Source organism: Medicago truncatula, chromosome 4 (genome assembly GCF_003473485.1).
Source record: "Medicago truncatula cultivar Jemalong A17 chromosome 4, MtrunA17r5.0-ANR, whole genome shotgun sequence".
Taxonomy (NCBI): domain Eukaryota; kingdom Viridiplantae; phylum Streptophyta; class Magnoliopsida; order Fabales; family Fabaceae; genus Medicago; species Medicago truncatula.
This window is the reverse complement of record NC_053045.1, coordinates 64614231-64637556: the sequence shown is the minus strand read 5'-3', so window position 1 is coordinate 64637556 and position 23326 is coordinate 64614231. Positions and strand designations below refer to the sequence as shown.

Sequence of the window (23326 nt, the reverse complement as noted above, 5' to 3'; positions counted from 1 at the left end):
TAAAGACTGTCTAGAGGGTTATCTGAACAGACTTCGTATAATCTTTCTTCTATGCTAATATGAAAATTTCTTTCTTCCCATATAGTTCTTAATTCCTTAAGGTTTCCCTTAATAAGATTTAAAATTTCGTTTCTAGTAACTATTTTGGTTGTTATTATTTTACAATTCTTAAGGTTTCCAAAGTCTTTCCAACGAAGTGATATAGTATCTCTTCTTTGAGTAAATGGTTCATATAGCTTTAAAAAATTATTTCCTATAATTAAGTCTAGTCCTGAATCATGGAGGTAAATTGTTGGAATAAAAAATTTCTACCTTTCAATTTCTATAGAAAAATCTCTGAGGGTAAACCATATTTGATGTTTCGACTTGTCTGCAACTATAATTTCCTTTGGTTTTGTTAATCTTTCCCAATTTTTAGAGATAGATTTTTTACCAAAACAAAGAGTTGCACCTGTATCTGTATAGGCCATGAGTTTTTTATTTCCTAACACTATTTTTATGAATGTAGCACTTGGATTTTCTTTACCAAGTATTTTCTTCGACATCTGAATCTGTCTCAGTACAATATTCATAAAGTTCGTCATTAGAACTAATGTCTGATTCTATAGGTTCATATCCTAAAGCATATATAGCATGCAGGACATTTTTCTTTGGATTATCTTTCTTAGGGCACTCATTTGCATAGTGACCTTCTTCATGACATAGCCAACATGTACATGAATTTTTAGCTCGTGGACATGTTTTTCTTTTTGGATGAGGTGGTTTTTTCCTAAAGAATTTTTTATCTCCCTTCTTGAATTTTTTAAACGGAACTTTCTTAAACCTCTTTTTCTTATAATGATGTTTCTGAGTTTTTCTAGACCCTTTTCTAGAATTAGAGTTACATCCATAGTTTCCTACTTTGTCTTGTAATTTATTACAACAAAGAGATACTTGAGCTTCTCTTTTAGCTATTTTTTGGTTACATTTCTCTTGAAGCCAAATCTTTAAGCAAGTTATTCTTCCTCCAAGAGTATTATCTACTTTTTCTTCTGTGAGGGTTGAGGCAAAGTATAACTTAACTTGTTCTGATACTTTTTCTGGTAACTTGTCATAGAATAATTCTATCAAATTTCTAGAGTTTCTGATATTATTATCTATATTATAATAATAGTTTTGGAATTCACAAATAAAGTTATCTACATAACAATATTGCAAATTTTTAGATTAGTTATCTTCCAAAGGTTCTGATCGAAAAATGCTATTTTTGATTGGATGGTATCCCTCCATCCCTTAAATTCCTTAACTAATAGACTATATACCCAGTTTGTTACTAAGGATCCTGTTAGGGGTATGGTTGCCATAACTTCTTGAGGTAGGGTTGAAATGTATTTAAATGCATTTCCTCTAGTTTTATATTGCAGATAGTTGAAGGTATCAATAACACTCAAATTTCTAAGATCTTCATTTAATTGGACTAATACATTATTTGTATTATACCAATCTCTTAAATCTTTTGCAGTATATATACTACAATCTATATCTAGAATTCCTTGTCCTTGAAAAGGATTTTGTGAAGGCTCATAGTAATGAGGTATTTTTTGAAATTTTTGTTTTGTGAATTCTTTTTCAAAATCTGCAGGTCTTTTAGTTCCTGAAGTTTCAGCCTTTTCTATTTTTACATAATGAGGATTTTCATTTTCGATTTCATTATCTTCTTCTGAGCTAAAATCATAGATAATTTGATTATTATCTTCAAGTTTGTCATCAAAGGTTTCTTAGCTCTTATTGCTAATGTCTAAAGAAGCCATGAGTCTTTCTAGATTTTCTAGTTGCCTATTAAGGATTTCTTCTGTATCGTCCATCAAAAGAAGCTAGATGGTGGTCTAATACTTAATTGTTTAGATTCAGAAGTTTCTTTAGATTTAGAAACTTTGTCTTGAGGTTGGTTTTTTATTGTTCTTGGTGTTTTTTCTGGGATAACTATTTGCTTTTCCATATCTAACTCATCAAGAGTTAAATATCTTTCTTTATTTTCTAAGAGTTTCAAGAGATCTTCTAATATAATACAAATCTTTTCTTTACTTCTTTTTTGTTCTTCTTGAATTTCATCCATTCTTTGGTGAAATTTTTTATAACAACAATTCTTGATTATATAGGCTAACATACAAGCTATATTGTTGAGTTGTGGGTTTCTTGTATGAAAAATGTGCGGATATCTATGTGTTTCATCTTCTTCATAACAGGCGAAATTTTCTTCATGAAAATTCCATGTTTCATGAGGCATATACTTTTCTTCTTCAAACTGCAAAGTTTCTATATAGGACGTTTGTTTTTCTATCCTATACTTTAGATCAGAAAAGTCATCTAAAACTCTCTGTATTTTATTTGTTATACTTCCTTCAGTCATCTTGCTAAAACATAGTTATAATTTTAGATTATAGATTTATTTTGCTAGTTTTTTAAGTTTTTCTTTAAGAGTTTCGGCTAGCTCTATGTATTCTGAAAAAAGTTGGTAATCAAAATCCACTTTTAAAAAGTAATCAGCTGATTCTTCACACCATTTAATTTGTGCTTTTACTAAATTAATTTGTTGGTAATTAGGATATAAAATAAAAGGAGAAGGAATAATTCTTCCTGTAGGATTTCTAATCCAATTCATGTTTTTTTTTTTTACTTTTTAAGCCAGCTGCGGCAAAAACTGATTTAGAGTTTTGTCTTTATTGGTGAAGTAATTGCACCCTAAAATTTTGCCTTTTCCCTGATGTAGATGACATGTGTTAGGTTTTTATTTGTTGTGCCCAAGGATGATGTGTTACGTTTGTGTTCAAGGAAGATATTCTCACAATCAACATCATTTGTTTTTTATGGCTCACATCTTGGGTACAATCATTTGTCAAAAAAATAATAATCTAGGGTACAATTAAGGATTACTGAAAAATATTTTACAACTTTGTATTGTTCTCTTCCTCCTTTTTCTTTGTCATGCTACTACTTGTTGTTGCAAGTTAGGATTATTATTATTTTTTTAACCAAGTGTGATGGTTTCTTTCTCCTTTTTCTAACCCTACAACATGTTGTGGTGGGATTGTACAAGCGTTGATTTTGTAAATAGCCGGAGAAGAGCCACTCTAATAAGGGATAACAAATATTTAATGTGTAAAAGATAAATTATCATCAATCAATTTAACACGACAAAAGCTTTTTTCTTATAGGAGAGGTCAATCAAATGGATCCAATAACCTTCAATTGTTTTGCCTACAATTTTTCCAAATAAGGGGTGTGAGATGATTTCTTTTGATTTTGACGGAAAGGTTTGGGATGGTAGAAGGCTAGGGATTTGAACTCCCTTATAACATCACATAAATTATAGACTATTATTTTTCCCACCCTACAGCCTTCTCGTGCGCCCTGTGATTTTGACCAAAATACCCTTTGTCCGGATTGTATAATCCGAATCAGATTGTTAGTGATTTTCGGAAACAGAAATCCGGACCAGATGTTATGTAATTTTCTGTGTCTTTCTTTGATGTCAAGGGTCTCTGTTGACCGTTATATGAACCCCACACAAACTGCAATGCATTGCAATTGCATGGTTCCTATGAACGGTCAACAATGAGCATGACACCATCGACCCCCTAAAAAACTAAAAAACATTTGAAGAAAATGTAAGAAAATAGGTGAAGTGAAGGTATTTGTTGAAGATGGAAGCCTATTTATAGCCTAAAACAAGTCCACGGTCATTAATACAGTCAATGAAAATGTGTTAGTGGTTGTTGTAACCGTCCAAACCCACATTAATGGCTCCGAGTCTTTCCGGATTTTACATTCCAAAACGTCCTTAGCCTTATAGGAAGTGTCAACTTTCCCTCGTTCACCACCATTATCGCATTAATCTGAAAAATATATTCCGGAAAACAGATGTGCTTTCCGAATTATATATTCCGGAATGCATCAGTCATGGCAGGTGGTCTGCACCACACGTTTATGTCAGTGGTCAAGTAAAAAAAACATGGTAAAACGCATTTTTTGACTGCATTTATTGCCTCCCAACCGTTTTTGACCCACCCTCCCTATAAATAGCCTTCCAAACCCCACCATCCTCTCCCACCCTCTCCTCCTCTTCGTCCTTCTACAACCATGGTTTTCCATCGTTGGCCTTTCATAGATAAGGGCCTCGTTGAAAACTTTCAGGGTTTGTATGAACGGGCAATGAGGATGGAACCGCGCTGCAACGAAGTGCGGTTCATCTGAGGGACATGTGAGTCAGTGTGGTTCTTAGCTTGGTCTGCCTGAGTGTAAGTTTGAGCACCCCCCACCTTCCTCAGGGGCATTGTTCTCTTCTTCCCGCCCACCTCCTCCGATTTTCCTCCAATATGCAAACTATTGGTATGTCCCATCACATACCAGTGGTTAGGCTCTTAGGAGATTAGAATTAGGCTCATAGGACATTAGAAATAGATTTAGGATCTTGTATCATAAGCTTAAAAAGCTTGAAAATTATTGTAATGTATTGTTCATATATTAATAAAATTAGTTGTTTTTCTGTTTGTGTTTTTTTATTTCTGATTTTTTATTTTATTTGCATTTTATTTTACGAATTTTGAAGATTAAAATTGCAAAAGTTCTGGTAAAACATTATTTCGGATTTTCAAATCCGAAAACATCTGCAAAATTCTAACAATACCATCCGAAAAATGAAATCCGGACCAGGGTAAAATTGAAAAAAACAAATAGGGCGCGCGAGGAAAGGCATAGGGTGGAAAAAGTAATAGTCTAAATTATAAATGGGTCAACAAAGAACAAAGCCTATTACTAACAACCACACATCCCTTTAAAATTTAAGTAATTTTTGGGCCTAATGAACTCCTATTTATTTCTTTTTTGGGTCCAAATTTCGTACTTTTATTTTGGAACCTAGGATAGTCGTCCTGCCTTAAATACAGCCTTGTGCATAACAATATATATTAAGTGGCTTTTCAAGAAATGTTACTAACAAATTTAAAAATGGTTTTCTATAATTCACAATTTTTTTTCCAAAGCTCGATTAATATATTTTTAAAAGTCAAAGTTACTTAATTTTTTTATATATCAAGAATTACTTACACACGAATAGAAGGAAGACAGGCAATAAGCTGCGCCACTAGTTTATTTTTATTATTGGCAAAACCAATTCTCGTAAACACAACATTTATGGACTTAGGAGACATGACATTGTCATGCATGATCCTTTGAACTCTATGTAGAAGGTCAACAACCTCTGGTGCTAGGAAACCAAAAGTGTCTAAAACAAATGGTATAAAAACATGTTGATTGTCAGAACACGCTTTATCATGTTTGCCACTTTGTTTGACGCAACTTTTAGGGTGGTCTATACAACCGTAAAAGTCTCGACCCCTAATCCAACAAATGGTGAAACCTCAGTCAAGTCCACACATGCATGTTTTCCACCTACTCATCCGTACACCATAACATTCGCATGCTTAAGTGTCGATCTTCTATCTAGTGGATCAGCCAGGAATTTCACCTCCTTATTCACTGATACTCCTGCACGCCTGAATATATCAAAAAGTACATCCCTAACAAAGTCACACCTATACTTAAAACCAGGAAGCTCCTTACAGTGAACGACATGCTCCCCAAAATATCCAGGCACACCTTACGAAAAACAGGGCACACCTCATCAATAGAAAATAGTGGAATCATAAGGTTATATCTAAGGATGGTACGATACTCCATTGGTGATATATGATGACCTAACCAATCAATTATGATAGCTAGAAAAAAATCTTGAGCATGTGCTGTTTGCAAACATCCTAAAACTTCCTTCTGTCTAGTGGTCATGTGAACTTAACTTCCATATCTTGAACACTTTTACTAAAAAAAAGCACTCGCCAAAATATGTTGTGCTTTAGGAGGGACAATGTCCTTGCTAGTAAAACTGCCAATGTCAAAATCTAGAATCGTACCACGAAGACATCCAAAGCATTATTAAAATCTAAGTGCATACCACATATCCCACTGTCTCTCAAAATATGATCTTGTAGCACCCAAGATTGCGCCCTAGAAGCCACAAAAACGTACAAAGAAGCCTCTGCTGCTGAGTACAAACCCAACCTTCCAAACCTAATAGGTAAAGAAACCAACCTTTATTGAAGATCCCAAAAAAAGGACCTCCATCAACCACAATGTCTTCAACCGCTCCACGCAACTCTTTATCAAACAACAAGGATACATGGGCTTTACAATTGCCCAAGTTTTCTTCTCTACCGTCTCCCACATGGGCTTCGCACATACGAGTTTAGCGTGTCTACATGTGAAGAAAAGATGTCCATCTTCTTGAACTAGTTCATAACAAGGATACATACATAGACATGCCAATTTAATCTTTGACAACAATAATGTATTTTTTAGAGTGAAATTCAATTTAATCCTTTGCAATTTTCGTGTAGGATAATTTAATCTTTAACAAAAATAAAACCTATAGTAGCCTTTGAGATTTTTATATTGAGAACAAATTAATCCCTATGTTATATTGAATCAATTTGTTCTCGACATAAAAATGTTAGAAACTACTATGAATTTTATTTTTGTCATGACTAAATTGATACGCATAAATGGTTTTATTTTTTTGGTACAAACATAAATGGGTCTTCTATCTCTTTTTTTAGATATTATTATTAATCCCAACGGAAAGGCATCCTCTTGCAATCCTCAAAAGCAACAACTTCACTTTTTTTTTGGGAGTTTTAATTTCCACGTATATGTCCAGTCTCCTTCATTTTGGTACTCCACATAATCTATTAGCTCCTCCTTGCTAACCTAACCTTATACACTTCATCTATGTTTTTATTCTACACTGGCTTATCTTCATCAATGATGACGAAATAAATACATCCTCTTAATCAAAGAAGCCTCCTGTGGACCAAAAGAGCATCTATAGCTACATTATTCCACTCGTTATTTTCATGGTCGATAACATGGCTCACACGTAAATATTTCATACATGAGACTATGAGAGTAGAGTAGATTGACTACATGAAGTATGACCTCCTCAAATTCAACATTGGATTGATTTGGTTCACTTTAGTACTCCCTCCCTCCGTTTGTTAAAAAAAAAAACAAAGTAATCCCTTCATTTCAAAATGAATGTCATTTAAATTTTTTACATACGTTAAGAAATACATTAATTAAAAGAAAGAGATATATTATTTTACTAAATTATTCTAATCAGCTATAAGTTTGTTTTTCATTAAAAGAAAAAATAATATTTTGGAAGTAGTGTATATAATATTATAATTGAAGGATATAATTAAAAAGAAAAAGTTACTATTGCATTGAAAGCTGAAAGTGACATTCATTTTAAAACATTTTTTTTTCCTAAAACAACACTCGTTTTAAAACGAACAAAGTATAAAGAATCAATGAAGGTGTAAGCGTCGAACTTAGCATATTTACATCTTCCATAAATTTTTTGTAGAAGATGAATAAAATCAATCTAACATTTGAATTTATAGTTTTCATTAAGTAGGTCAAGCCTATAAAAAATAATAGAATCTTAAAACCATAAGTTAGCATAATTTAATAAATAGTCTTAATTATATATATATATATATATATATATATATATATAGAGGATGTTTCTAATGAGAATGACTTAATTATATGAGAATGGTGAGAACACTTATCAACCTTTAGATTAAAAATAAATGGTCCAGATTACAAAAACTTACATGTGTCTCACCTATTCTATCATTTCTCATCAATTCATTCCTTTGTTCATTTCCCCAGCAACGCTATTATCTCTCCACCCACAACCATTCATGTTGATATAACTCTTCACACAATTTACATGGATAGCAAGATCCAAATGGTTTTTTTTTAATTGACCGTAAACCTGAAATAATTCTCTCTTTCTTAATCTTTTTCAATTGACAATAAACCATAAACAGTACTTTTCCTTATCATATAGCAGAGTTTCTAACTTTCTATCGGTGAGGAATTGATTCCTTGTCATAAGCAATTTTTTTTACCAAATTAAAATACAGATCTGATGAATTACACTATTAGGTGAAACTAGATCCTTAAATGGGTTGAAATCAATCAAGAGAGAGATCGTGAAGAACAAAGATTAAAAAACACAGACATCTTGAAATTGGATTTGGAATGATTTGTTTTATGGGGTTTCCGACCACACATGTGTGGTGGAATGTAGCGACGGCGGACTTGGCGCCGGGGAAGATTGGGTCGCCGGAAAATATCATTGATGGTGAAGAGATGAAGAAACAGCAGCTTTAGAAGAAGAAGGAAGAAGAAGCGTTAACGAGAATGAAAGGACATAAATAATTGAGTGAGATTTAGCATATGATTGGCACATGTCCACGTTTTGATCTCAGCCCTTCGTTTAAAATCTAAAGGTTGATAAGTGTTCTCACCATTCTCATATAATTAAGTCATTCTCATTAGATACATCCTCTATATATATATATATATATTGTTTGTGTAAAAACTAAAGAGTTTTTACATTGTTAATCAATCATAATCATTAGAATATTAAATACATTTGATTTTAATCGTAACAAATTTTGAAGTCACGCATGTGGATGATTGTGATGTGTTAGCTACTAACAAGTAACAACCGTTAGCGGTGCTATCATGATGCACAAGGGCGGTGGATGGCCGCAACATAATTTATATTTTAAATATAAATTATTTTAGATGCATATTTTAAATATTTAATGTATGACATTAATGATTAAATTATGTTAAATGTAACAATTTTTTTAATAATGAAATGGAACTATTTAAGTAAAATATCATCAAATATTTGGACTACACTTGTTGCGGATTTTCCATGCTTATACATGCGAAAGATATTTTTTATGTAGTAATATGAGAAAGTCGATACGATAAAATTTTGAAAGTTTGCGATCAAATTCAAAATATCAACATTAATATTTAACCTATCTTTCTTTATAATTTTTGTTGTCTCACAAGTTGAGTTAAAAAATAGTTGTTCAAATAATATTTTTCTTAATATACTAGACCCTTAAAAAAAAACTTAATATACAAGTAATATCGAATAAATCATCAAATTGTTCTATGTATTATAAGTCATTCTTAAATTCATCCTTCACTTTATTAGTATTTTAAACTATTTTATACAATGTTTATTTTTTTAATTTGTCACGCGACCAAGGATCTATCTAATTGATTTTTTATTTTATTTTTTATATAAAGAGAAGGATTAGTTTTAAATGTTAATTAATAGAGTGATTAGTTTGAGAGTAGAGAAAGCAATTAACCTGATAATGGTAATTGAAAGGAAAAGTTAAAATAGCAATGGCGAGAGGTGGTGAATTAATTTGGTTGATTTAGAATCAGAAACAGAATCAGAATTTAGATCGAAATGGAAGAAATATCGGAATTGGTAGAACTGTCTGAATCAATGCGGCAAGTTTCTGCCCTCCTCGCCGACGAAGACATTGATGAATCCAAACGCACTTCCACTTTCCTCAACGTCGTTGGTCTCGGCAATGTCGTATGTTCATTTTCTTATTCATCTTCTTCTTCTTCTTCTTCTTTTTCCATTCATATATTGTAATTGTAATTGTAATTGTAATTGTAATGTGATCCTTCAGGGTGCTGGAAAATCTGCTGTCTTGAATACCCTCATTGGACATCCTATTTTGGTTCTTATTATTACTTTCTTTAACTCTCAATCAAATCAAATCTTCTATTATTATTATTATTATTATTATTATTATTTGATTCACTTAACTGCTACTACTGCTGCAGCCCACAGGTCAAAATGGTGCCACAAGGGCTCCCATTAACATTGAATTGAACAGAGACACATCTTTAACCTCAAATTCTATCTTCCTTCATATCAATAATAAATCCCAACAAGTTTCTGCTTCTTCACTTCTTCATTCTCTTCAGGATAGACTCAGCAAAGTTTCTTCCGGCACTAAGAGACCTGACCCTATCTATCTCAAACTTCGTACTTCTACTGCACCTCCCTTCAACTTGATTGATTTGCCTGGACTGGACCAGCGTATTGTCAATGACAAAATCATCTCTGAATATCTTGAGCACAATGACGCTATTTTGCTCGTAGTTGTTCCTGCCGCTCAGGCACCAGAAATTTCATCATCACGAGCCCTTAGAGTTGCAAAGGAATATGATTCAGAATCCACCAGAACAGTTGGTGTTATCACTAAAATCGATCAGGCTGCCACAGAACCAAAATCCCTTGCAGCTGTCCAGGCACTCCTATTGAACCAGGGACCACCAAAAACCTCTGATATTCCCTGGGTTGCTTTGATCGGCCAGTCTGTTTCTATAGCTTCTGCACACTCCCATAGTGCTGCACCTGACACCTCCTTAGAAACTGCTTGGCGAGCCGAAACCGAAACTTTGAAATCAATACTCACTGGAGCCCCTCAAACCAAGCTTGGTAGAATTGCTTTGGTTGACTCTCTTGCTGCACAGATCCGCAATCGTATGAAGCTACGACTTCCAACACTCCTCACCGGGTATTTGTTTTCGACTACCTTATTATTGTTGAGAGTTCCACTCATGATCTTGCCAACATCAATGTGCATTCATTTTTTTTAAATCATCTATATGTTCTTTGTCTTTAATGTTCACACATATTGTTTTTGTGTTTGTGGAGGTTTAAATGTTCTTACAACCCATCATAATCCTTCATTTAAAATGCTGCAGCCTTCAGGGTAAATCTCAAATTGTTCAAGAAGAGTTAGTGAAGCTCGGTGGACAAATGGTCAGTACTTCTGAAGGTACAAGAGCTCTAGGCTTGGAGTTATGCCGTGAATTTGAGGAAAAGTTTCTTCAACATCTCACTGGAGGCGAGGTCAGTTATTTTTGCATGGTCCAGCAACTATCTATGTCGTGAGACGGTCTATTTTATTTAGTTATAGATAAGCTAGACTTTTCAAACATAATTTCTTATCATTAAAATTTGATGAGGAATATCCTCAAGGAGCAAGAGATAATTAAGCACTAACTAACATCATAAAAATATTACAACATGAGTAATGACAACTCTTAATGCAAAAAAAAGGTGTAGCACAAATCAGTTATTAGTTGTTCAAACTGTTCAAAAAAAAGGAAGTTTATTTAGGCGTTCTTCATTAAAAGAAATTTATTTAGACTAAACAAAGGATTGCAAAGTTAAAGAAGGATGCAGAATCCTCCAAAGCAAAATAATTCAACAGAACAAACACTCAATCTTATCACTAATCAAGTGGTGTTCCAAAGAGTCCTTAAAAATAAAAGAGCTCTGCTCTAATCTCATACACCAAACTGTAGCATAGGTTTCATATTGCTTCACAATTTTTAAGCCTCTTTAAATTCACTGAGAATGCTGAATGTTGAATTCCATAAATTAACCACAATGGAACAACATAAATGTGTCAGAACTCAGAAACTTGTCAAACTGGCTCTGAAAATTATTCAAATGCTTGAAATCTTTAAATACTGGGCTGGTCGCCTGCTTCTTAAGATCTTTTTCCCCATTTATTTCAATTAAAGAAGTCGGATACTCAGATGTTAGGATGGGGGTTAGACCATTGTATAACACATGAATACTATTTGTTATAGATTTAATTTGTTTATTCATTTCCTTGCGCAGGGTAATGGTTGGAAAGTGGTAGCCAGTTTTGAAGGAAATTTTCCCAATAGGATCAAGCAACTTCCTATTGACAGACACTTTGATATAAACAATGTCAAGAGGGTAACTATTTTTCATTGAAGTTGTCATCTTGTTTAGGTGGAATTTAATTCATTACATTCTCTTGAGATGCTTGTTTCTTATATTTCTGTTTTGGCTTATGTCAGATTGTCCTAGAAGCAGATGGATATCAACCTTATCTTATCTCTCCAGAGAAAGGTCTGAGGTCCTTAATAAAAGGCGTTCTTGAACTGGCAAAGGAGCCATCACGCCTGTGTGTCGATGAGGTATGATTCTAAATGTGCTGTTTGTTTTGTTTCAAGAGATACTAAGGTTTCTAACCCACAAATGAATAGCACAAAGTATATTTTGGATACTGATATGAAGTGGTATTTCTTTATAACAAATTGTTTTGACAACTACCAAATTAGGTACATCGCGTGCTTGTGGATCTAGTTTCTGCTGCTGCAAATGCTACTCCCGGTCTTGGAAGATATCCTCCATTCAAGAGAGAGGTAACTATGTTTGACGTAATTTATATTTAACTTGGCCTGTTTTTAGGAGTTACTTAGCTAATTTGTTACATTTTCAGATTGTGGCAATTGCAAGTTCTGCCCTGGAGTCTTTTAAAAATGAATCCAAGAAAATGGTTGTTGCACTTGTTGATATGGAGCGTGCCTTTGTTCCGCCACAACATTTTATTCGTCTAGTGCAGAGGCGGTATGCTTAACATGCGACTCTTGTTGCATCTTAATTTTATGAATTTTAGAATCTTAATGTCATTTATGGGAGTCATACATGAAACTGAGGTTGAAGTTGAAACTCATTAGAATCTCTACCATTGAATTGATTTGATATTGGTATATGACTTTTTGAGAACCAGCAGGGACTTTATGAGTTATGATTATACGATTACATATATTTTAATGATAATGAATAAGTAAATGTATGTGATTCTTAAATATTGAATTTCTGTAGCAGCTTCATTATGTGATTTTACCTGATTGAAATCTTGAGTATATGCCTTTATTATTAACTGTCGCCAAAGTTTTCAGCTAGCTTTTTCTCTTTAGTAGTGGGATGAATAGTTTTTTCTTCATGAACACAATAATGTGCATTGTTAGGATTAGGATAAATGATAAAGTGGAGTGTTTGAATTAGTTAGGGCAAACAATTAGTTAGATGAGGAGGCTTAGTTATATAAATAGGGAAAAATAGTAAATAGATTCATTTTCTGAATTTGATTGCGGTGCATAAAAGGAGAAATTCTTTGTGAAGGGGAAACCTTTGGAGCTCTCCTATTCTTAATCATTCGTTCAATAAAACTGGCCTTTCTTTTCACTATCAACTTTCCATTTCTTTTATTTGAGTTGTTATCAATTTGACGTTGGTTTTTTGTACAAAATAATGCTGTCTTGAATGAGCACTTTGGTATTCATCACATTCTCTGCTATTAGGAAACTGTAGAAGAATCAGGGGAAATCATATTTGATTCTCTATGCTTTTATTTTATTCTCTTTATTTTTATTTTTGATTCCGACATTATTAGTAATTGTTACTATTGTTATTTCTTTTCCTATATAAACAGTCTTGGACTCTAGTAATAACTAACAAGACATGAAAGTATTGTTCCATTACTTTCTTTAGAAACCAAACCATGTTGGTCGGTTGTTATAAAGTGATGGGAAGTAGTTAATACATAGAAAAGTTAACGGCGTAAAAGCTTTTACTATTATCAAAATCTTGAACAAATTGGTTTCAGTATAAATTCAATATCCTGTATTTGTTAAGTCAAGATCCTCTCCATTTATTTCCCTCTCCATTTTCTATATTTAGAGAGATAAAGACACATAAAAAGTAAAAAATAATGAATGATGGTGGGACCCACTTAATGATAGGACCCACCACCTATTTTTTGTGTCTATCTCTCTCCAAATTGCATCTTCCATTTATTTCTATAAATGGAGAGGATCTTAACCCGTATTTGTCATGGTTCTTTTATTGCTCATTTTTTGTTAAAATAAAATTGGGGAAGAATGGAATTATTATTTAATGACCATATTACAATGTCCCTGTGGGGATTTGAACTCCGTCCCTTGATGTTACAAGGTCAAACATTTAAAGAAAAGCTGATAGCTCTTGGACTGGTTACCCTATTTTCAACCTATCTGAAAATAAATTATTTGTGAATGGTTTTTCTGTTGACTTTTTAAATATTTAGGAAAATTATTAGTTTGTCCTTCCACTTAAATAGTTAGGGCATAGATTGAAAAATTCTTAAATCTACTTTTTGTTGGGCTAATGGACAGTTATGATTAAATGAGGTTTGAGTTCTGTATCTATGTTGATGCCATGATCACATATTTTAGTATGTACATATATTCATTAACATCTCTAACTATTCGACTGCGGCTTTATATATTCTAATTTATTATGCTTTAACACTGTTAACTAATTTCATTAGAATGGAAAGGCAACGCCGAGAAGATGAGCTAAAGAACCGGTCATCCAAAAAGGCACTTGATGCAGAACAGTCGATTCTAAATAGGGTGTGGGATCATTTACTTTAAAAACCGCTGGCTTGAATTTGTAAAACATACCACACGAGTTTAGATTTTGGATTTTTATGTACGGGATGCTTGTTCTGTTTCCTTTTCTAGGCTACTAGTCCTCAAATGGGTCAACACAGTGGAGGAAACTTAAAATCAATGAAAGAGAAATCTGGTCAACAAGACAAGGATACACAAGAGGTATCTAGCTTGAAGGTTGCGGGGCCCGATGGAGAGATTACAGCAGGTTTTTGACATTCATCCTAAAATTTGTATTCTAGGTCTAATTTCATTGTGGCATCTCCATTCAGTGTGTTGCGTCCCATTATTAAGTATGTGGATTCCTTTTCATATTTTACTGATATCAATTTTCCTATCAAGATCTGGAGCTTCAGTATTCACATTTTTAAAAACAGTTACATTCATTTGCTCGAGTCATGCTTATCAAATATCACTTGCAATCGTGGAATATTTCCAAATATTGTTTGGCACATCTCAGTGATGGCCGATAGTTTAGTCACTAATTTGATGAATGATGATGATGCATACATACAGATAAAAATTTCAGAAGTTTCTTTTCTGTTTCTAAACAAAGAAAAGACAAAAATAGGATTCCCTTGCTATATTTTCCAATTAATTCCTGACAGAATACAGTCTATTAGTGTTTACTATCTAGTATCTCAATCATGTAAAATGGAAAACTTAATGGACTTTCTGTTAAGGCAGTAGTTAAGTTTGGTTAGAAGTAGTTTTAAATTGTTGAACTCATTCAATGTATAAATTACTAGGTTTTTTACACGAGCAAAATCAATCGATACAATTGTGTTTTCAGATACCCAAAATTGCTCTCTCTCTCTCTCTCTCTCTCTCTCTCTCTCTCTCTCTCTCTCTCTTGTGTGTAAATTCTTCCAGTTGAAGAATTCCAATACAAGAGGCATTGTTTGATCCATGTGACCATCTCCACCTAGCTTTTGTAAGGAGTCATATTGTTTTAGTTCTCAAGTACAGTATTTTAATTGAATTTCTGTAACCTTTAAAATTAAATGCAGGATATCTGTTTAAAAAAAGCGACAAAGGTTGGACTAAACGATGGTTTGTTCTAAACGAAAAGAGTGGCAAGGTTGGTAAATTTTTCATATTAGATTTTCTATTGCAGTTGAGATTGATATTGGATTCTTGTATATTGTTTAGACAATTAGACTAAATATTTATATGCAACAAATTATCTTTCAGTAAAAGGGATATTAGGAAACGATTAAACTATAAAAGGAAGCTTCTCAAGATTAATAAACAAAAAGAATAACTGATAAATATAATTACAATCAATATGCCCCTTCATGCAACAGCTTTTGTGTTTGAACTTGAAGCATGGACACAATAAATGAATTCACTCTTGATCTTGTGTTGAAATTCAACTTTTTAATTAAGGAGAATCAGGGTGACAAGCATTACGCTCTTAACGAATTGTTCATAGAGACTTTACTCCCATGTTATTAAAGCTTAAGCTTTTAGATGAAAGCTTGTGATTAATTTAATATATCTTATAGGGTCTTTAACCTGTTTTAAGTTGTGCAAAATCCTTTAACCTGTTTTAAGTTGCACAAAATCTACAATGACAGGAATCTTGAATATATTGTCCCATCAGTCTGTTGTGCTAATATTTTAATAAATTTGTTGCATGTATTAAGGCAAGGTGCCTTTACCTTTTATTTTTAGAGTAAATATCATCTTGCAATGTACCTTGATCTTGTGTATAATTGCCCTCACCATAAACACAGGCATTGATAACTCTTTCTAGATACCCTATATCACATGGACTGATTTGATGGGTGGCCGATGGTTAATGCTTTCTGAAATTTGATGGTTTAACGGTGTTCTTTTGCCAGCTTGGATATACCAAAAAACAAGAAGAGAGACATTTTCGAGGAACAATTACATTAGAGGTATGAATTTCTTGAATTTATGTTAGAATGCTCATGAACTTGAGCATCTACAGTTTTTTTAGCAAATTAAGAACCTCTGTAGTCAATAGCAGCTACTATAGCGGCATTGCATAGCATGGAGGCTTCTAGGTGCTACACAAAACCCTGTTGCATTTCCTTTTTTAGTAGTGGCTGTAGTGGTCAAATAGTGGTTGTAGTGACCGCTACTGTGATAGCCCTTTAACTTATAGCCGTTCCTATGTTTTTAGACTTTTTGGTTGTTTCACCCTGAAACGTATTTGCTTATATTGGGATTGAAATGAGATTTGATTATTAGTTATAAAAATGTCTTTAATTTTGTGTATTTTACTTTTTAGCTTTTATGCGTTTGGGTACTATGGTATAAATTTATTTATTTTCTTTCCCTAAGCTTTCAATGTAGTGGCCATACCACTACTCATTATCGTGTTTTGGTATGTTTCACTATCCGCCATTAACTACAATTTGTAGTTTAGAAAAAGATTCAAATAACCAGTGTAATCAGTTAAAAAAAAAAATCATTGTATTGTACTGTGTGATGATTTGGTCCTTTTATGGATATTGGCTCATGTGAGGTGAGGTTTCATATCTGTTTTATGCTTCATATTTTTGGTGGCATATAATCATGGTTCAGACATAATGCTTACTTGAAGGGTTGGAACTTGGAAGTTGATTTTGAATAATAACTATTGTCTAATCAGGAATGCAATATTGATGAGATTTCTGATGAGGATGAAGCCCCTGCAAAGAGTTCCAAGGATAAGAAGTCCAATGGACTGGATTCTGGGAAAGCATCTAACCTTATTTTCAAGATAACGAGCAAGGTCCCCTATAAGACAATTATGAAAGGTAGTCACCCGTATTCTAGTTTGTGTATATCCTCCCCCACCTCTCTCAAATCCATTACCAGATATAAACCATGCTTTGCGTGTGCCAATTTTGAAATATGCATTTTGCAGCTCAAAGTACAGTTTTGTTGAAGGCTGAAAGCATGGTAGATAAGGCTGAGTGGATCAACAAGCTGAGAAAGGTTGCACAGGCTAAAGGGGGTCAAGCAATTGGTGAACCTAGTTTTCCCATGCGACAAAGTCTTTCTGATGGTTCCCTTGTAAGTAATTATTTTACGCATTTGTTCTCTTTTGTGTGATTCATTTAAAAGTAGCCAATTATACACATGAATTTTTTGTTTTCTTCCCCTATCAATGATTCACACATGTTTTGTTGCCTGTTTGGGCTTCATCTGTTGAATACCTTTTTCACCTGACTGTCTCCTTATGATGAAGATACTTACATTGAAATGAATTATGATGCCTTGGAACATAGAATAGAATCCTTTACCTATGCTTTTAGTTTTTCAAAAGTTACAATCATGAAACAATTTTCATAACAATTTATTCATAACTAGAGTTATACAAGCTTCATTGGCTTAGATAACTATTGAAATTTGGGGCCTAACTCATCCGTACAAAACCCTAAATGCTTTTAGTTTTTCATAAGTTACAATCATGAAACAATTTTCATAACAATTTATTCATGCTTGTAAATGCTTATAGGATACTATGGCTAGAAAACCTGCTGATCCAGAAGAAGAGCTGAGATGGATGTCTCAGGAAGTGCGCGGTTATGTTGAAGCTGTTCTCAACAGCCTTGGTGCCAATGTTCCAAAAGTTAGTTAATTTTATTGTCTTCCATACTAATTTTTGTTCAGATTTGGTGTTGTTTGTGAGATCAGTTAGTTTTGGGCGAGCAGGCAGTTGTTCTTTGCCAAGTCGAGAAAGCTAAAGAAGACATGCTTAACCAGTTATACAGTTCCATCAGGTTAGTGCTGTCTTTTCTTACCTTATTGTCAGATGATTTTCAAATTGCATTTTTTCTTGATGAATATTATTTGGTGTACTGGCATCCTTCCCATATTCCCTCCTTTAACTCGTCAAAACATTAATGTTCATGCAACCTAAGTGTGATATCATACCACATATACATACTTGATCATAGTGTTAAGCAGGAAGAGAGTAGTAAGAGACATTGTTTAGATACAAGGAGGCTATGTGAGTAGTTTATGCCGATGCTCAGTTTATTCGGTTGGAGCGAAAGGCTTGCATCTTTAAGGATGTTTCTTGTGAACCTTCAACATGTTCTGGGATGTAGATTATAAATTTGGTGTCTCTGTATGATGTTTTTGCTCATTGTTATCCCAATGGAGTTGTCATTTATGTTATGTAGACAGACTTCGTAGATTTTGGGTATTCTTAAATTTAATTTCTTTCTAAGTTCCTTCTTTTATCTATATTTTTCTGTTAAATTAATTTCTTGTTTGTTAATTGTTGTGACCTTATCCCTTCCCTAGTTTTACTTTCCCTTTAGTCTGTCTAATAAATTTTATTTTTATTTCCAAAAAATAATAATACATAATCTCTGAGATATTCATTTTATCTTAAACGATTTCATTTGCTTACAATTATTCTTTAGGAATGGAACATTTGAATTTTTATTTTTTTTGCCTTTTCCTGTTGTTTTTGGCAGTGCTGTAAGCTCAGCAAAGATTGAAGAACTGCTCCAGGAGGATCAAAATGTCAAGCGTAGAAGGGAGCGTGCTCAGAAACAGTCTTCCCTTCTGTCAAAACTTACTAGGCAGCTAAGTGTCCACGACAACAGAGCAGCTGCCACATCCAATTGGTCTGATAGAGGGAGTGCAGCAGGTACTATCTACAAATTTGCTTGAGGTGCATTCTTGGAATTTTATAACATACCATTTTATACGTTATACATGAAAGCTTAGCTGGTATGCTAGTTGTTTGGGAAGAACTTGAAGTTTTATAATTTATCAAGGTCTCGACTCGTAAACTCATAACAGTTAACCTAATATTAAAATAACATTTATATGACATATATAGATAATATTATTCCATTAAAATAACATTAATTCAACATTTAATCTCCATAATAAATCATAAATATTTCGATGTAGATAAATATTTAGCATAGAATAGTATAGACCAAAATTTTACATTTTAAGGCCAAATCAATGTAGAATTGTAAACTCGTAAACTACTAATAAAATCTAGAGTTTACCAATTAGAGTGTACTTTAACCCGCAAGAGTTTATGAAAAAGTAAGTTTACATGCGAGTTGACTCGTTTTTTTGACTTAAAATCATATATTTGTAATAGATAAAGAGTTAACTCGAGAGTTTGAAAACCTCGATTGAATCTATATACTGTTAATTATTATTATTATTATAAGTATTGTTTTTCGTATGATTTTGACACAAATTAATACAGAAAGCAGCCCACGAAGCTCTGGACCCGCATCGGGTGATGATTGGAGGTCTGCATTTGATGCTGCTGCCAATGGTCCAAGTGATTCATCATCTAGGTATGGTTCTGGTGGTCACAGTAGACGTTACAGTGATCCATCTCAAAATGGCGATCTGAGTTCAGGATCAAATTCTAGCAGCCGTCGGACACCGAATCGGTTGCCTCCTGCTCCTCCACAGTCTAGTTCAAGATATTAGATAAGGCTACATATGATTTTAACCACAATTATGCATACTCGTCAGATGGATGCTTTCAGTTTTTTCTGCTTATAACAAGACTGTTCCACATCCTTTTTCAAGTGATTTAGTCGAAATGTTATAGGTTTGTAGAAAAGTATTGTAATTGCAAATATCTGAAGGTCATATGAAGTATGTGTCCAATTTTAATCCCATACTGGGTATGTGGGGTGGGGCATTGTTGGGTGAGATAATATTGTGTCTCCCTGACTATTTTTTCCTCTTTCAGATGTAATTGTTTTGTATCCCATGTACCAGCATTTTATCAATGCGCATCTAGCACGAGTGTTTTATGTTTTTCCTGGAACTTTACTTAGCACTATTTTGTTTTATATTTTCATTGTCTGTAGCTAATTTAATTGCCAAGAGATTTTAAAAAGTTGACTGCACCACGTTTTTTTTTTTAAAATTAACAAAGCGTTTAGAAGAGATGTCACGGGTTTCTTCTAGTTTAACCAAAGTCCTAGGTTCGAATCCAGCTATGGGCATGCAGCAGTGTTAAAACTCTTAGGGAGAGTTTGCTACCCATTTGGATCCACAAGACTTGAGGGATTAATCTATGCAATTGCGCGCAGAGGAATTTCTATATTTTTTCTTAACAAGTGTTTTTTTTTTTTTTTTTTTGTAGTGTTCTTAAAATGATAAGAATGAAGAAGATGGATATCTGGGTTTAAAGATGAAAATGGAATGAAGGGGTGAGTAACTCGCCAAGTTAAGCTAAATGATTGCAGAAGTTAAAGGTCCAGACTTCGAATCCTAACAGGAAAAAAATACTAACATATCAATTAACATACTAACATTTGTCATTAAAAAAATGAAGATTTAGACCTTTCACATTACCATTAAATAGTCATATAAGTAGTCTTTAACGGAGTTAAATGAAAAAGGCACATGTGCAAGCAAACATTGTGTGGCTTAAATGATAAATTTAATATTTTAAAAAAAAAAAAAAACATAAAAGACTGATCTGGTACAATCATCAATTTTAAAGGACTCTAAGATACATTTGACCCCTTTATGTTGTTTTCGGTATCCTATTATGGGTTGGGGCCTTCCCTTGTATCCTATAATTATACCATCACCTATTCAATTTAAGAATGAAAACTACAATCAGATTTTCCCTCGCTTAAATCAACTATCGATCCTCGTTATAAAAATTACATAACGTCGTCTCACACATTCAAAAATCAAAAAGATATATATTTTTAATAGCAAATATTAGTATGTTAATTGTTGGTTTGTTGTTACTATTTTTCTTCTTGTCCTAACTTAGTCCTTGGATCTTAAATTCCTCAACTTTTTTAATTTTTTTGCTTAAACCAGCTGAACTACTCGACCTCATAAAACCAAAATGGTTGTTCACTTGTATTATTAATGTCTCTTGTTATTTACTAATCATAAGTATTTTACTAAATTGAGTTATGGAGAATTTTACGAGTTGTTTTGGAGGTAGGAAGATGAGGGTTGGAATTAGATTACATTTGCGGTGAAAAAGATATGATATCTCTGTATTATTTTGCCCTTTCTCTCCTTTTATCTATTTTTTTCATCTATCTTTCTGCTTTGTAAAACACTCCATTCTTCCTTCACAATGCCAGTCTATCCCAATTTGAATTGGACTATGATAATTATTAATACCGTTATTAACCAAGTAGCATGAATCCTCTAAAATAACAATTTGTTTATGAAAAACCAAGTAGCATGAGCACTATGGACGTAGATCCTCTCCAACGCAAATTTATTTCAATGGAATTTGAGTCAACCATATTTTTGTACCACATGTGCTTTGGAAAAATTATAAAGTGGTAAGCACTACGAAAATCAACTTACACAATTGTAATATTTTGGATTTGAGCTTAGTTAAAGTTGTTGAACCTAATTTTTTTGGCATTCTAGTGATAAATATCTTAAAGGATGAAGAGTTTTGTAACTTACTGTGCTTCTATTCGGTTTGAGCGATTATCCTCCGCAGTTGCGCGGATAAAATATATGTTTCACACAAATATTAGGGGGATGTATTGGATTAAGATTCTAAGGAATTTTAAAAGACTTTTTAATTATTATTTTTTTGAACAATTAAAAATAGAATTATATTAACAAAAACACAAGAATCTCAATAGCACAAGGCGTTAAAAAGTTAAAAAATTCTATTTCGAATACCATTCAAATTATTACTTTTTAATAGAATTTATTAAAAAGTCTTGAGGGACCAATATCATGGTATTCAAAATCATTCAAATTTCGAATGATTGTTTAATAAATTGGATTTTGTGGGATTTTCTAGTGAAACTTTAGCAAGAAAAAGTCTTTCATAAAGACATGAGATTTCTTGAGATTGTTTTTCTTTCAAAGGTTTATTCCCCCCCCCCCCCCCCCCCCCCAGCGTTTGTAAAAAATGCCCATGCCCAAGCCCACATCCTCGTGGGCAACAACTTTAGTGTCCTTCCCCATACCTTATGGGCACTTAAGTGCCCATACTCGCACCCATTACCCGCACTTTAGCCATGAAAAGATAATAAAAAAACACCACAATTGAAATAAAACTATGATCCAAATTTTTTTAAAATCAACTCACAAAATAATATGAATCGTAGTATTTAGCCAAATAAAAAACATCCAAAATATACCTGAAAAAAAAAAATAGATATCTTACATCAGTTATACGTTAAAAAGTTGTAGTTCCATGTTAAAGTCCTAATAAATTGTTACTAAAGTCTTTATTAAGCTGTTTTAGGTTTAGGGTTAGGCTTCTTAAAAAAAAAGGTTTAGGGTTAGGCTTAAATAGTTAAATTAATTAATTAATTTTACACCAAAAATAAATAAATTATCTATCATATTATATAAATTCATATATGCGGGTTGCGGGGCTGGCTAGTACAGTGCCCATATCCATTCAAATTTACCAGTAATTACCCATACTCAAGCCCAGACCCATGAAAGCGGAGTTTTACCCTACCCATAGTGGATTTCTTTGTGGGTGCCCATAGGGTATGGGTTCAATTGCCATCCCTACTCCTCTCTTCCCCCTTCTCTCTCCCTCTCTCTGCCTCTCATAGAAATAAAATAAAAAATAAGAGTCTCTATTAAGAATATTATAATAGAGAGTGTGCTGTAATCATTTCTTTTCAATGAGTCCTTAAAATTCATAAAATCTTATAAATCTATAAAATTCTTTAAAATCTTATGATGTAAATCCAATGAAATCCAAATTAAAAATCCTGATAGTCTTTTAAAATCATGAAAATCATTAAAATCCTACAAAATCTGAGACTTTTTTATGTAAAAATTGTCCTTTAAAATGCTAATTCAATACACCCCTAATAACTCAAAAAAAAAAAAAAAAAAAGTGAAATGAATCTCAATTTATCCTAATTTTTTTTTTGAGTAAATAGTCAATTACCCTCCTGAAATTGTAAGTTTTATCAATTACCCCCTGAAATTAACAAAACTTCAATTACTCCCATGAAATTGCACAACGTTAATCAATTTACCCCATAAGTCAAATATTTATTTTAGTCAACATAACGTTTTGCAAATACCCCCCTGAAGTTTTGCACTTATGTGCAAAATGCCTCTAAACTTGAAAATT

The 23326-nt window shown here is 33.0% G+C and overlaps 1 protein-coding gene across 2 annotated transcripts; it reads left to right on the top strand.

The window, feature by feature from the left end:
• The first annotated feature begins 9263 nt into the window (after window positions 1–9263).
• Window positions 9264–20044, top strand: LOC25494375 (dynamin-2A). 2 transcript variants are annotated; one of them, XM_013603268.3, is made up of 18 exons: window positions 9264–9520; window positions 9621–9671; window positions 9778–10517; window positions 10708–10855; window positions 11636–11737; window positions 11842–11961; window positions 12106–12189; window positions 12267–12394; window positions 14139–14223; window positions 14335–14470; window positions 15273–15343; window positions 16110–16166; window positions 16886–17033; window positions 17144–17292; window positions 17738–17851; window positions 17935–18002; window positions 18708–18883; window positions 19466–20044. In XM_013603268.3, exons 1-18 carry the CDS (start codon window positions 9389–9391, stop codon window positions 19696–19698), a joined length of 2742 nt encoding a protein of 913 aa, XP_013458722.1. In that variant the 5' UTR covers window positions 9264–9388; the 3' UTR covers window positions 19699–20044. The 2 variants fall into 2 exon arrangements, with proteins under 2 accessions (XP_013458722.1, XP_013458721.1); XM_013603267.3 differs by having other exon boundaries at window positions 18708–18907; window positions 19466–19599.
• The last annotated feature ends 3282 nt before the right edge of the window (window positions 20045–23326 follow it).